At 41.7% G+C, this 14841-nt stretch overlaps 1 protein-coding gene across 10 annotated transcripts in view; it reads right to left on the reverse strand.

Annotated features, from left to right (window-relative positions):
• ADAMTSL3 (ADAMTS like 3) overlaps nt 1-14841 on the reverse strand; it is a 388887-nt gene that overhangs the window by 266303 nt on the left and 107743 nt on the right. For all 10 annotated transcript variants that reach the window (XR_010123993.1, XR_010123994.1, XM_054451684.2 and 7 more), the window contains one exon: nt 4463-4590. Coding sequence is in view for 8 of the 10 variants with exons in the window: in XM_054451684.2 (XP_054307659.1) it covers nt 4463-4590 (128 nt within the window). In the remaining 2 variants the exon portion in view is untranslated. The remainder of the gene's footprint in view (nt 1-4462; nt 4591-14841) is intronic.

Raw genomic sequence — 14841 nt, forward strand, 5'->3', positions numbered from 1 at the left:
AGTTTTGTTCATTCCTTTCATTCTTTTTTCTCTATTCTTGTCTGACTGTCTTATTTCAGAAAGCCAGTCTTCAAGCTCTTAGATTCTTTCCTCCACTTGGTCTGTTCTGCTATTAATACTTGTGATTGCATTATGAAATTCTTGTACGGTGTTTTTCAGCTCTCTCAGTTCAGTTACATACTCTTCTATATTGGCTATTTGGTCTGCCAGTTCCAGTATTGTTTTATAATGGTTTTCAGCTTCCTTGGACTGGGTTTCAACATACTGCTATAGCTCAAGGATCTTCATTTCTGTCCATATTCTGAACTCTGTTTCTGTCACTTCATCCATCTCAACCTGGTCCAGAACACTTGCTGGAGAGGCAAGGTGGTCATCTGTTGGAAAGAAGGCGCTCTGGCTTTTTGAGTTGTCAGGGTTCTTGTGCTGATTCTTTCTCATCTTTGTGGGCTTATCTTCCTTTAATCCTTGAGGTTGCTGACTTTTTGAATAATGTTGTTTCTTTTATCCTATTTTTTTAATGACCTTGAGGGCTTGATTCTAGTATAAGGTGGATTCAGCCAACTGGCTTCATTTATGAAAGATTTTAGGGGGCCAACACTCAGCTCCCAATACCTGGACTGGATGTCCTAATTCTGGGGTACTTGTATTGGACCCCAACTTTGTTCTCTGGCTCCTTGATGTTAGGAATCCACTGCACTGCAGGGGCCAAAATGTTTTTGAACTGCCGGTCATCACACTCTGATGGCTGATGTCAGCCAAAGCATTTCATAGCACGATGACAGCGGGATCCATCCTCATTTGTACATATCAGCAGCAGTGGTAGTGGCAGCTACGGTGGAGTGCTACCAGGTGCTAGGGGTCCTGCCTCTCTGTAGGCATTCACCACAGTGGCGGAGGCAGCGCAGCTGGGGGTGGGCAGGAGGCCCCTGTTGGTGACTGTGTGTTCAGTCATGCTGGAGGTAGTGTTGGCTCAGGGGCGGGGCACTGGCAGAGGCAGGTCTGAGTGCCTTCTGTGTGCCCCACAAGTAGGAGTGGTTGCTCAGGGTGGGGCAGGATCCACTGTTCTCTGCACAGTGTTAGCCCAGGGTGGGATGCTGGCTGACTCTGTGCCCACTAAGGCTCTGTCTGCAGTGGCAGTCAGCAGGGGACTGCCCATTCTGTTCACTCTCATCTAATTGTTCTCCAGGCATAAAAGGCTGTTTTCATTTCCTGCTTCAGGATATTTACATATGCTGCTCCCACTATCTGAACTTTTTTGGTCTCATAACCCTTTCCATCACATAATTGATTTCTTCTTAGCAGTAATATCTCAGCATAAACATGCCCTAGCACAGAGGGCTTCCCTGACCATTTTATGGATTTTCTTAACACAATTTTTTTTTTTTTTGAGATGGAGTTTCACCCTTATTGCCCAGACTGGAGTGCAATGGCGCAATCTCAGCTCACTGAAACCTCCACCTCCCGAGTTCAAGCAATTCTCCTGCCTCAGCCTCCTGAGTAGCTGGAATTACAGGCATGTGCCACCATGTCCAGCTAATTTTGTATTTTTAGTAGAGATGGGCTTTCTCCATGTTGGTCAGGCTGGTCTCGAACTCCTGATCTCAGGTGATCCACACGCCTCAGCCTCCCCAAATGCTGGGATTACAGGCGTGAGCCACTGTGCCTGGTCAGTGACACAATTTTTAAATTATATATAATTTGATTGTTTACTTGTTTATTGTTTGTCTCCTTAGATATAAGAACCCTGAAGGCAGGATATGTGTTAGCTTAATTCACTGGAGTTAAACTCCTTACCCACATCAAGGGAATTAAAAGGATCTGGAGCCAGAGACTTACAGGAAGAACTTCAGAGGATTTCATTGAGAAAGGTATGCTGTGAGCCTACCTCTCATTCTGCACCATCAAGGAGAAGGGATGAGCGCTTCAGTCTGCTAACCCCAAATCAAGAGGAAGAAATTTTAAGGATACCACTTGAAGAGTTCAATATGTGTCACCAACAGTTGGTTGGTGTTTAATTCACACCTCAGAAATTTAAGGGCTGAGAGAACAGCTGCAGCAGCCCATGTAAGCAGAGTAGGTGTTGCAGCACTGGCTCCCTGGACTTGAAGAGTTTGTTTAGCAAAGTTTACATGAGGGTTTCCTGTGAACCAGATGTGGGCACGTGCATGAGTGCCAGCATGTGGTTGTCTTAGGAACTTACCAAGATGGCCACAGAGGGGTTAGCACATGTAAATAGGGAGAAGCTGGAGGCATGTCTAGCAGTCTCAAAGCTGAGGAAAGAGCAATATTACCAAGCCAAAGTGTTGTGAATAGCACATTTCAAGGGAATTGGAGGCAAGAAATCCCAAGGAATTTGGGAGGGCAAAGGCAATTTCTCAGAAAATCCATCAAAGTGCTCACAACAGTCAGCTTAAGACACTTGCCAAACAGAGAACACCAATACCTGCTCTCAACAATAAAGCCAAGAACTCTCCTGCCTCCCTTTCCTCTCCTCTTGCCCAAGTCTCCCCTTCTGAGTACGAGTAGAAAAGATGGAAGAAGTTAAGCAACTGCTCTTCCCTACCTTCAGCCTTCTGGAGATATATCACTTGGCAAAATTACGTTCCAAGCAAAATCAAAGAAATTTTAAAAATGAACCAAATAATAAATAAATATGTGAACATTTTAGTTGTATGACAATAGGATGAAAGTGGTTATTCATGGTCTTTAATATATTCCTCTAAATTCTCTTTAACAAATGCAAGTATGTACTAGGAAAAAACAAAAAAAAAGACCAATGCAAATAAATCCCACTCCTTTCCCACTCTAACCCTACCACTAATTGCAAATTATTCAGACTTCTCAGACTTGAAGTTTAGAAAGAGATGCCAAAATTCTCCCTTCCCCACTCATTTCCAGGCTGGAAACTTCTCCCCCATGTGGCTGGCCAGCAGTGGGAAAGAACTCACCCTTGACATAAGAAGCCCCCTGGCCGGGCATGGTGGCTCACGCCTGTAATCCCAGCACTTTGGGAGGCCGAGGCAGATGGATCATTCAGGTCAGGAGTTCAAGACCAGCCTGCCCAATATGGTGAAACCCCGTCTCTATTAAAAATACAAAAATTAGCCAGGCATGGTTGCAGGCACCTGTAATCCCAGCTACTTGGGAGGCTGAGGCAGGAGAATTGCATGAACCTGGGAGGTGGAGGTTTCAGTAAGCCCAGATCCTGCCACTGCACTCCAGTCTGGGCAAGAGTGAGACTCCGTCTCCAAAAAAAAAAAAGCCTCCTCCCCTTGCCCACGGGGTGTAGCTCACCTATTGCAGCCTCCTTGGCAGAATAAATATATCCCAATACAACATGATACCCCATCATTCTTCCACAGAGCATGACACAGAATACCAGGGCCTATATCTGCTCACCAAGGTGGAAATATGGGGAAGCAGGCATAACACTTTCTCTTTGCAAGAATAATCCCTGGATTTAGTTCTCCAATGCTTTACTGAAGCTTCCATGCTCTGCGTTAGAACTCACCCTGGGGGAATGCTACTACAGTACCTCCAGCAACCTTCCCAGGCCTTCCTGGAGTAGACCAGTGATTCTTTCTTCTCAAAGGCCACATGTACAATCTCTCATCTGCCCTGCTCTGCATTGTCTCAAGGAAACTGGAGGACATACTTGGTCACTGTTTAATGTATGGTAGAACAGCGACCTCAACGAAATCCAAACTCCAGCCAAAATATGCTCTCCCTGCATTTCTACTCTGTATCTTGAAGCTAATCGGCAAAGGCCAATTTACTCTTTTGCCTAACAATATCCCAAATCTGAAGATGACTGATATAATCTTGGAATCTTCTTTTGTACAAGACTAGCACGTCAGATTCCATCAATCTGGGGCTCTCTCTTACCTAAGAGCTGATGCAAAATCTTTGACTGGGAATTAAACTGTCCCATAAAGAATTACCTTGAAGTGTCTCAAAAACAATGATAAGCACAGGCTTATTACAAATCTACAGATTTTTAAAAATAAGCTGATTTTACATTTTTGCAAATATTATTTAACATAAACATATCTAAAATGTGAAAACAGAACTTGCATCATGTTCCTAATCAATGGGTTGCTCAGAATAGATGAACAAGAACTGGATTAAGTTGCAGCAACCCAAGGGCAGAACTCAGAAGACTTGACCTCTTGCTCCAACTCTTGACAACTTTAAGCCAGTGACTTAAAGTGCCAGGATTTCCTTTCCTCAAAGCCCAAAGTGTCCAGTGCTCCTGGGTCCTGTGTGCAACATGGCCACACCCACGAAAACGGGACCATTGCTGCTTAAATATGTTAACCTAGGTTGACTAACATTTAGACAAAGCAAATGTTACACCATCATCACAGTACATTCCAAAGCCAAATAAAGTTATCTCTCCTCTCCACCCATCCAGAGGCACTGGCACATTCCAAATGCAGGAGCAAGTGAAGCCACCACTGACCTTCCAGTCAAACATCTCCGCAGAGAATATGACGCTCCTCCCCCACAGGTCCGGGAGCAGTCACTCCAGTCGCCCCAAGCATCCCAGTTGCCATCTTTGTCTTCATCTGAACGAGTGTTTCTTGAGGTCTAGATGTTAAAAAGCAAAGAAACAAACAAACAAAAAAACCACAATAAATTATAGGCAAATGTGGTAGAAATATCCCAAATCTTCCCCAGTTATTCCAGAGTCACCTTTTTTTTTTTAATTGAGACAGAGTTTCGATCTTATTGCCCAGGAGTGCAATGGCGCAATCTCGGCTCGCTGCAACCTCCACCTCCTGGGTTCAAGCAATTCTCCTGCCTCAGCCTCCTGAGTAGCTGGGATTACAGGCGCCCACCACCATACCTGACTAACTTTTGTATTTTTAGTAGAGACAGGGTTTTGCCATGTTGGCCAGGTTGGTCTTGAACTCCTAACCTCAGGTGATCTGCCTGCCTCAGCCTCCCAAATCCAGAGTCATCTTCTAACTCTTCACAAAGACCAATGTTACCCAAAAATGTTTTGCTTTGGAATGACTGCATTAAAAAAAGACAGGTTTATATGAAAATCAGTTGACACACGCATGCCTTTCCACCTTAAGGTTTTGTCGAGATGGCTTTTAAGCTCTGTATCATATCTGAAATTTTATCATTCCTAAATTTAAATAAATTGGCTAAATATCAATTACATTATTCTGTTTTCTAACTTACATAGCAGGGACCCTGCTTGAGCCTAAACCCCATCTACTAAAAATACAAAAATTAGCCGGGTGTGATGGTGCGTGCCTGTAATCCCAGCTACTCAGGAGGCTAAAGCAGGAGAATCACTTGAACCCGGGAGGCAGAGGTTGAAGTAAGCCAAGATTGCGCCACTGCACTCCAGCCTGGGCAGCAGAGCAAGACTCTGTCTCAGAAAAAAAAAAAAAAAAAAAAAAAAAAGAAGTGCTCATGGGTGAAATTCTGACTTGCTTGTGTGTCAGGCAGACTGGCGGTAACTCCCAAGAAACCTTGCATAAGGATTTGTGGAACCTCCTGAGAGGACCTCCATTCCTAGAAAACAAAGTCATATGAAGATAGTTGGCCAAGTTATAAAGGTTTTGAATCCAAGAAAATAGGGAAGAGTCAATTATGAGTACACCTTGGTTTAACTGGTCTCCTAGACTTTCTACCATTGACTTAATTCAGAATACTACAGAGAAGAAGGGGAATTACAAGTAAAAAGTACATAGATAGATATAGGTATAGACCTGAAAAGAAATAAAGCTCATTATTAAGTTACAAAACTTTACTAAGGGGTCTAAAATATACTTGAATAAATGAAGAAACAACCATAGTCCTGAATGAGTAGACTCAATACTGTAAAATGCTACTTCTCTCCAAGTTTATCTGTAAGTTTACAGAAAGTCCCATCAAAATCCCCAAAGAAAAATTTTTTGAAACAAAACAAATGATTCTAAAGTTCATCTAGTGGCATAAATACCTATAAGAGCCAAGGGAGGCCGGGCGTGGTGGCTCATGTCTATAATCCTAGCACTTTGGGAGGTCGAGGTGGGTAGATTTCCTGAGCTCAGGAGTTCGAGACCAGCCTGGGCAACATGGCAAAACCCCATCTCTACTAAAATACAAAAAAACTAGCTGGGCATGGTGTCACATGCCTGTAGTCCCAGGTACTCGGGAGGCTGAGGCACCAGTATTGCTTGAACCTGGGAGGCAGAGGTGACAGCTGAGATCGTGCCACTGCACTCCAGGCTGGGTGACAGAGCGAGACTCTGTCTCAAAAAAAAAAAAAAAAAAAAAGCTAAAAAATTGTGAAGGAAGATAGAATTACTATAGAATTACTATATGATCCAGCAATCCAACTTCTTGGTATTTATCCAAAAGAATTGAAATCAGGATCTCAAAGAGATATCTGCACACCCATTGTTTGCAATAGCCAAGACATGGAAGCAACCCAAATGTCCATCAACAGATGAATGGATAAACAACATGTGGTATACACACAATGAAATGCTATGGAGCCATTAAAAAGAAGGAAAGCCTATCACATGCCACAATATGGATGAATCTTGAGGACATTAGGCTATGTGAAACAAGCCAGTCACAAAAGACAAATACTGCATGGTTCCATCTATATGAGGTATCTAACATAGACCGACTCATTGAAGCAGAAAGTACAATAGTGGTTGCCAGGGACTGGGGTGATGAGGAAATGAAGAGTTACTGTCCAATGGGTATAAAGTTTCAACCATGCAAAATTAAAAAGTTCTAGAGATCCACTTTTCAACATTGTACTTATAATTACCAATACTGTACTATATGCTTCTAAATTCATTAAAAGGGTAGATCTCGTGTTACGAGTTTTTTTAAACACAATTAAAAGAACTCTAAAAGAAGTAAAATGAGAGGGAAATTGTCTCAATTAAGACTAGAGAATTGGCACAGCAATAAACAAATGGACGAATTAAAATGAAAAAAAAAAGAGTCCAGAAATACATCAAGAATAGGACACAGTATAGCACCACAAATCAATGTGACAAATGTTTTGTGGGCTTTTTGTTTGTTTTGTTTTGTTTTGTTTTTGAGATGGAGGCTCACTTTGTCACCCAGGCTGGAGTGCAGTAATGTGATCTCAGCTCACTGCCACCTCCGTCTCCCGGGTGGGTTCAAGCAGTTCTCCTGGCCCAGCCTCCCAAGTAGCTGGGACTACAGGTGCCTGCCACCACACCCAGCTAATTTTTTGTATTTTTAGTAGAGATGGGGTTTCACCATGTTAGCCAGGACAGTCTCGATCACCTGATCTCGTGATCCGCCCGCCTCAGCCTCCCAAAGTCCTCGGATTACAGGCATGAGCCACCGTGCCCAGCATGTTTTGTGTTTTTAAAAATCATAGGTAACTTCTTCATAGAATATACCAAAATAAATTCCAGATCTATTAGAAATGTATGTTAAAATACTGAAACCATAAAATATTAGAAATATTATAGATTAATAGATTAATCTTGGATATACCTATACCAATAGTTGTATAGGAAAGACTATCCTAGATATAGCAATAAAAGTAGAAATTATAAAGGAAAAGACTGATAGGTTTAATTACATTAAAATAAAAACACATATATCATTTTCTATCTCTTCTCTACAGATAAAGCTATAGGCATAGGCGTATATATGCAAAATATACCAGTAAAAGAACGCGTATGTAGGCTGGAGGTATATAGGCTGGAAACATACCAAATTAGCTCTAAGAATGGAGGAAGTAGGACTAGGAACGAATGTTGTTGGGAAAAGACAGGAAATGAACTTCAACTGAATGTTTAATTTTCCTTAGTCCCCCCCAGAATATGATAAATTGTTAAATGCCAGTTTTATTACTATTTGAACTTTCATGGTTTTTGAAATTTCTATTTAAAAAATATTGGGGTGGGGAAAAAGACAATCATTAGATAATCATATTAAACCTATATCATTTTTCATACATGTAAACTTTGTACATGCATAGGGAGAGGAGTGAGAGGTTAATTAAAATGTTACCATTGCTACCTCTACATGTGAGGGATTTGGGTGACTTTAACATATTTTTGTTGTTGTTGCTGTTTCTCTGCATTTTGTAGTCTTTTCTTAATAAAACACACCATACCTTAATTAAAAACAAGGAAGCAAACAAACAAAAACCACATATTCTTGGTGTACAGAAAAGTTCAAGACAGACAGAATTTAATAGGTAAGTTCTAAGCTGGAGAACAGCAAAGTTTATGAAAGAAACTGTGACATACTAATAAACTGCAGCATGTGACTCAACTAGATATTGCACAGGTTTCCTTAAGCCCTTAGGCAAGTTACCTCATCTAACCAAAAAAAAAAAAAAAATTAAATTAAAAGAGGGATCTGTGGAAAAGACCTTCAAAAGTGAAATGAAGAAATAATGACTGGAAGCAAAGAGGGGGTTTTCCAATAATTTTCACTCAAGTCTCACCGGTCAATGGGCTTTATGGCTTCTTGCCAAGCTACCTATTTATAGCACAGTAAGCAGTCCTACTAGAGGCAATATTTCAGTAACAGTCAAGTGAAAGGAAAGGATAAATATCTGGTGACTGATCAAATCTGTCATCAGGAATAGGGGATAATTAAACCCATACTATTTACTGTTCTAATTAGACCACTGTTCAGTTCAATTTTCTATAGTAAACGTCATCAAACATAACTGTGTCCTGTCTATAACATAATAAAAAAATAAAGTTTTAATTCACAAAATATACAATAAGCAGTTTAATACATTCATCTGGACTTTTAGGTTGGGTAAGTCCAAATCATTTAGGTAAATGTTTAAAATATACACAGCTGAAATTGATTTTTCATTTTGTCACTTGATATACCAAAAGATTGAATGTGAAAAGTTGAAAAACATCATCATATATATTTTTAAATGAAAGTTGAGAGTTTTTGCAATACTGTTTTAATTTGCTTTTATTCCCACTATTCCATCTGTTCACTTCATAGTTCGAATCAGGTTTCTTTCCATAACTTCTCTACCTTAACTTACAAAAAAAAAAAAAAAAGAATCTTGATTCTAAAATAACTAAAATAGGCATGTTATAAGGGCAAGCATTTGGCTTCTCTGATTGGATAGGTAAGATATTTTCCCTCTAAGAAAGTAGAGCATGAATGGCACCTCAAGAGGGGTCCTTGAGTTTGTCTCCTCTCCCCAGCCAGGAAGATGGTTGGATTTTGTTTTGAAACCCCAATGCCATCTCCAGCAGCCAGCCCTTCTGCCTTTTTAATGTATTATTTCTCTGGAGAGTAATAGCAATAATATCCCAGATTTCCACCCAGTTCTGCTTTCTTCCCTTTCATCCTAGCAGCGTAATGATAACACAGACATTCAGAAATAACTCCACTGAAGCAGAATGAAGCGCCACCTGGGCCATTGCTGAAAACGTACGTTTGCATCGTCTTCCTTGCAGTGAAACAGAACCTGCTTCCCTGGAGCTTCCAAGCCTCTAGAGCAGTGGACAGAGCCTTGATCCTCTTCTACAGAAGAGCCCTTCTCAAGCTTTCTGAAAGCCTCCTAGTTTCTTCTACGTTCCCAGATCCTTTGCAACTATGTTCTCTCTTGGCACACATCGAAATTTGCACATTTTAAGTCTTAAAATGTAGTGTCCAGAATACAACACTGAATCTAAGAACACAGACTATACATTGCACCTATGATCCAGGTTTCTTCAGATAAAACCTAAGTTTCCTTCTTCTCTCCCTCCCTCCATTCCTTCGTTTTTCAGCCAGCCCATTTGTTGGAATCTGCTCTGGAGACAGCATCACATAATAGTTAAAAGCTGTTTGACTCTGAGTTTCTTAAACTTTGTAAAACTCATCTATGAAATAGAGATGATAATCTTTACCCAAACAAGATTTAAATAAAATAACACATATAAAGTACAGGCAGCATCTCCACGCATGCAGGTGGTGAGTATCTCAATAAGGGTAAGCAATTGTTTTTCCTCTTCAAAAATAATGTCTTTTTCAAAACAATGATGGGAGAGCCAGCTCTCTCCCATTTGTACTTATGCAAGACTTAACATTCATCACTACTGAATTTCCTCTTGTTGGTTTTGGCCCAGAATACCAGCCTGTTGAGATCTGTTTGAACCCTGATCCTGTCACCCTATCTACGAGCCACTGTGCTCAGCTCTGCAGCTTCTGTGTCTTCACCCAAGTCCCTGATAAACGTGCGGGACATAGCTCTCTAATCTTACAGCATTCCATTAATGCATATTTCTGCTTTTTAAACTAGTAAGCCGACCATAATGCCAAGTAAGCAGCCAACTAATCAGACTTGGAATCTGTGAACACAGTTTAATGTTACAACAAAAATATGAAATAATACCAATTACCGTCATCAAATGTCAGGAGGCAGAAAGGTTTGTGGGGAGGGAAGAAATCAGCCATCAGAAGGAACTGGATCCGGCAGGGTGGAACCTGTATTCTTGGGCAGCACGGTGGTGGTAAACCTCCTGAGAGAAGAGGTATGTAGCAGCTCCACATTGGTTAACCCCCGCTCTGAAGGTTAATGACAATAAAATACAGCTGACTGATATCAGCTGGCTCTTTGGCCTGATTGTAACCCAGGTGAATGTCTGTGTTTGTCAGTTGAGTATAGCTTCTCCCAATTCCCCCTGTTCAAACATCTCTTTAGGTTGTCTCAAGTAATCATTTAAATTCCATGTTGTTATTATTTTATATGGTCAGTTGTTATTTGGACCCAATCCAAGTGTGCTTCAATCAATATCATGTCACTCTGTGACCCTGTCTGGGGCCAGAATCTGAGGCAGAGCATGGAAGAAGACCTGAACAACCTTGTCCTACATAATGCAAGCACTGTTAATCATTACTAATGCACAGCGTGAGTACTGCCTGCCAGTACTTTTCCCACCTTCTCTCTAACCTTCTCAACAAGCCCTTTAAGATAGATATCACCGTCCCCATTTTGCAGGTGAACAACTGTGGCTTTGAGAACCATGTGTGTCCAAGGCTCATCTATAATTTCGTTTATTTTTCTTTTTGAGACGAAGTCTTACTCTGTTACCCAGGCTGGAGTGCAGTGGCACAATCTTGGCTCACTGCAACCTCTGCCTCCTGGGTTCAAGCGATTCTCCCACCTCAGCCTCTCAAGTAGCTGGGATTACAGGCACTCGCCACCACGTCCGGCCAATTTTTGTATTTCCGTAAAGACAGGGTTTCACCATGTTGGCCATGCTGGTCTTGAACTCCTGACCTCAGGTGATCCGCCCGCCTAGGCCTCCCAAAGTGCTGCGATTACAGGCATGAACCACTACGCCCAGCCACCATCTATAATTTCTAATGTGATACAATGAACATGTATAATTTTACAATAAAACATCCAATAAAAGTTATTTTCTTCTTAAAGAAGGGGCCCTGGCAGAAGCCCTTTCTGTCTTACCCCAGACAAAGCCTGCATTTTCCTTATGGACATCTGTGTGTTTTCCCCACTGATGCTCCACTTCCTTTCACGACCAGGAATCCAGTCAAATACAGCAGCCCAGCTATCATCACTCACAGTTAGCATTTCGCCTCTTGGATCAAATACATCTGCTGCTGGGATCTGCTTGACCACAACATTCTTTCGATATCTCTATGAAGTCGTTTACTTTTCTCCCCCTCTATATTGCAAGCAGAGCTACACTTCTGCTTTTCAAAAGTATTTCATTTTATCTAGGTTCTTTCATGAGGAATTCGCATTCCTGACTGATGTTCATGAACTCACATGCATTTGTTCATTTTCTCACACAAACTGTACCAAGAGCTTGCTAAGTTCAAGGCTCTGTGCTCAGTGCCCTGGGAATACAAGTGTGGATCTGGCCCTCAAGTAGCTCACAAATCAATGAGCATCAGGTGAGAGGGACAAGGGCTGTGGTGAGGCAATGGCAATCCTTGGTTGTCAAGAGCAACAGACACAAGGGGCCCAGGGGAAGGAGACCCTGAAACAGGAGCAATTTGTACCTTGGTTAGGAGAGCTGGGATAGACTTTCCGCTGAACATACCAACCCTGCTGGAAGCATGGGCAGCACCTCAGGTATCCCTATCACCTTCTTCCATATGATAGGATACATGTGAGTCCTTATTTTGTGCTCACCTCTGTTTTCTAATTGCGATGGAATTACAAACACTTTTTACTTTCTTCTTTTATGATCATCTATAATTTCTAATGTTATACGACAAACATGTATAGTTTGCACAATAAAACACCCAATAAAAGTTCTTTTTTTTTTTTTAAAGGGAAAAGGAAAACACTAAAAGGAAAGCTATGAAAACACTTCCAAAGAAGCAGTATGCACTTTGTGTTGTTTGGTTCAAATTATCAGGCTTAAAGATCTCTTAGGAAATCATATTTTCCTAAGTAAAGCTCTAGCTAGGGAATATTTTGGATGAAAAATTCCAAAAAAGATATTGTTTACTCATTATATAATAGGGCTGGTAAAAGCCAAAAATATTGTAGGAATAAGTATGTTCACCATCTCATAAAGACTCAAGTACTGCTTGCCTTTCTTGGATCCCCAGGCATAAATCAAATCATAAAATATTTTCCTGACAAGTTCTTAAATCTATGACTTATAACGAATAGTACAGTTCTACTAGTCTTGCTAAAACGTTAGTAATTAAACACAGATTTCACGTATAAGGTCACTTATTGGAAATGCTATATTAACAGCTCCATATTAAAAACAACCCAAAATAAAATGAGTTCCACTGGGATATTACTTCCCAGACATCAAATAAATGTTCATTCCAATGTTACCACAAAGGTTATTTAAGGGGATCTCAAACGACCCAGATTTAGTTAACAGTAAATACATTCTTTCAGGTTAATACTACCTTGAGGTCTTTAACAAAAGAGATTTTAAAATATGAATTGGGTAAACGGCATTAAAATGTCACTCAAGCTGTCACACAGACTCAACAATTCAGTCTGACCAGGATATATTAAACACCCATATATCTAAAGCTGTGTGCTAGATACTGTCGAGAAATGCTCCATACCTCTGTGTTTTACGTCTCCCTTCTCCAGTCCATTCTACCTTCTGCAGCTCCAAAACTCACTATCCTGACAGTTGATGGCCTCTAGGACTTGGTTGACACTTTCCTAGTCAATGTGCTCCTAATTATTTTACCACCTTTAAAGCCCTTCACTAATTCCTCAGGACACACATTCTGCCCCTCTAGGCTGTTTGTGCCCTATCCTACCCTTTGTCCAGCTTCATCTCTGGTGGCTCCTGCTAGCACCACATATCCCATATGCTGAGCACACAACATTTTTCATTATTTCAGACACTAACACACTTGCCATCCTGCTTGGAAAGCATTTTAAAAACACGCTATTTACCAAGGTAGTGGACAGGGTACAGGGAAACCATGAAGCCTGGTGCAGCACCCTGGGGCTGGTGCCAGCCAGATTCTGTGGATCTGACGATTCTCATTATCTGCCTTGGCCCTGCACGCTAGATGGGGCAAGGGCAGGCAGGGGCTGTGTATACAGGGCTGCCTGAGAGGAGCTAAGGCCTTCGGTTGAGAATCAGAACCCACAGCAACCCACAAAGAGAGAGCTGGGGAAGTAAACAAACACACTTCTGTCCTCCCTCTCTCCAGCCGCCCTGCAGTGCTCGTTATTGGCCAAACCCAACCAGGAGCCAGAGAGCAAGGGAGACCACTGATGCTGTCCATGCAGGTCAGCTTCCCATTGGGTGGAGCGCGGGGCAGGGAAGGGTGGGGAGTGGATCTGGAGGGCAAAGAGAAGCTTTCCAGCACAGTAATTTATTGACTCACTGGAATATTTTTAAGCAGAGGAGTGACTTAGGCAGATTGTATTTTGGAAAACTTACTCTGGCAGGAGTGTGGGTAAGGATTGAGGAGTGTGGGTAAGGATTGAGGAGCAACGCCTCACATCAGAGAGCATAGCTAGAAGGCCACTGACATGCAAGAGACAAGAGCTTAGACTAGATTTACCAGTGTCTGGAGGAGGAGAGCATAGATGCAAAGTTCAAAGGTGCTAAAATCAATAGGAGCTGGCAGCTGACCAGATGCAAGAAGAAAGGAGATGTTAGGATGACTCCCAGGCTTCTGTATTAAATGATTTGTGGCAAATGCCAATTTCACTCAGGCTTCCCAAGCATCCTCAAGCCCACCCTTGAGGTAGGATTCTCAGCACCTGTGTGTACAGAATGAGAGCAGTTTACCTGATAATGGTTAAGATAAAAGGGGGCAAGCTGTTGGTCTCTGGGAGGAATCTGGCCTGCAGGTCTGAGTTATTTAATAATGATTGTATATTCTGCCAAACAAGCCCCTAAAAAGAATTATTTCTTAGGCCGGGTGCGGTGGCTCATGCCTGTAATCCCAGCACTTTGGGAGGCCAAGGTGGGCGGATCATGAGGTCAGGAGATTGAGATCATCCTGGCTAACATGGTGAAACCCCGTCTCTACTAAATATACAAAAAAATTAGCCAGGCGTGGTGGTGGGCACCTGTAGTCCCACTTACTCGGGAGGCTGAGGCCGGAGAATGGCGTGAACCCGGGAGGCAGAGCTTGCAGTGAGCCGAGATCGCGCCATTGCACTCCAGCCTGGGTGACAGAGCGAGAGTCTGTCTCAAAAAAAAAAAAAGAATTATTTGTTAAGGTTTAAATATACGAAGATTTCACATAAAAATATAGATTTCTGAGGCCTAGAGTGAGACCCTGTCTCAAAAAAAAAAAAAAAAAATCTAGATTTCTGACTTCTCAGGAAAATAAAATAAAATTCACATCACAGCATGGCAATAATTAAAACTAAGTGTGGCCATCCGATTTTTAAAG

The sequence above is a fragment of the Pongo pygmaeus genome, chromosome 16 (assembly GCF_028885625.2).
Source record: "Pongo pygmaeus isolate AG05252 chromosome 16, NHGRI_mPonPyg2-v2.0_pri, whole genome shotgun sequence".
Taxonomy (NCBI): domain Eukaryota; kingdom Metazoa; phylum Chordata; class Mammalia; order Primates; family Hominidae; genus Pongo; species Pongo pygmaeus.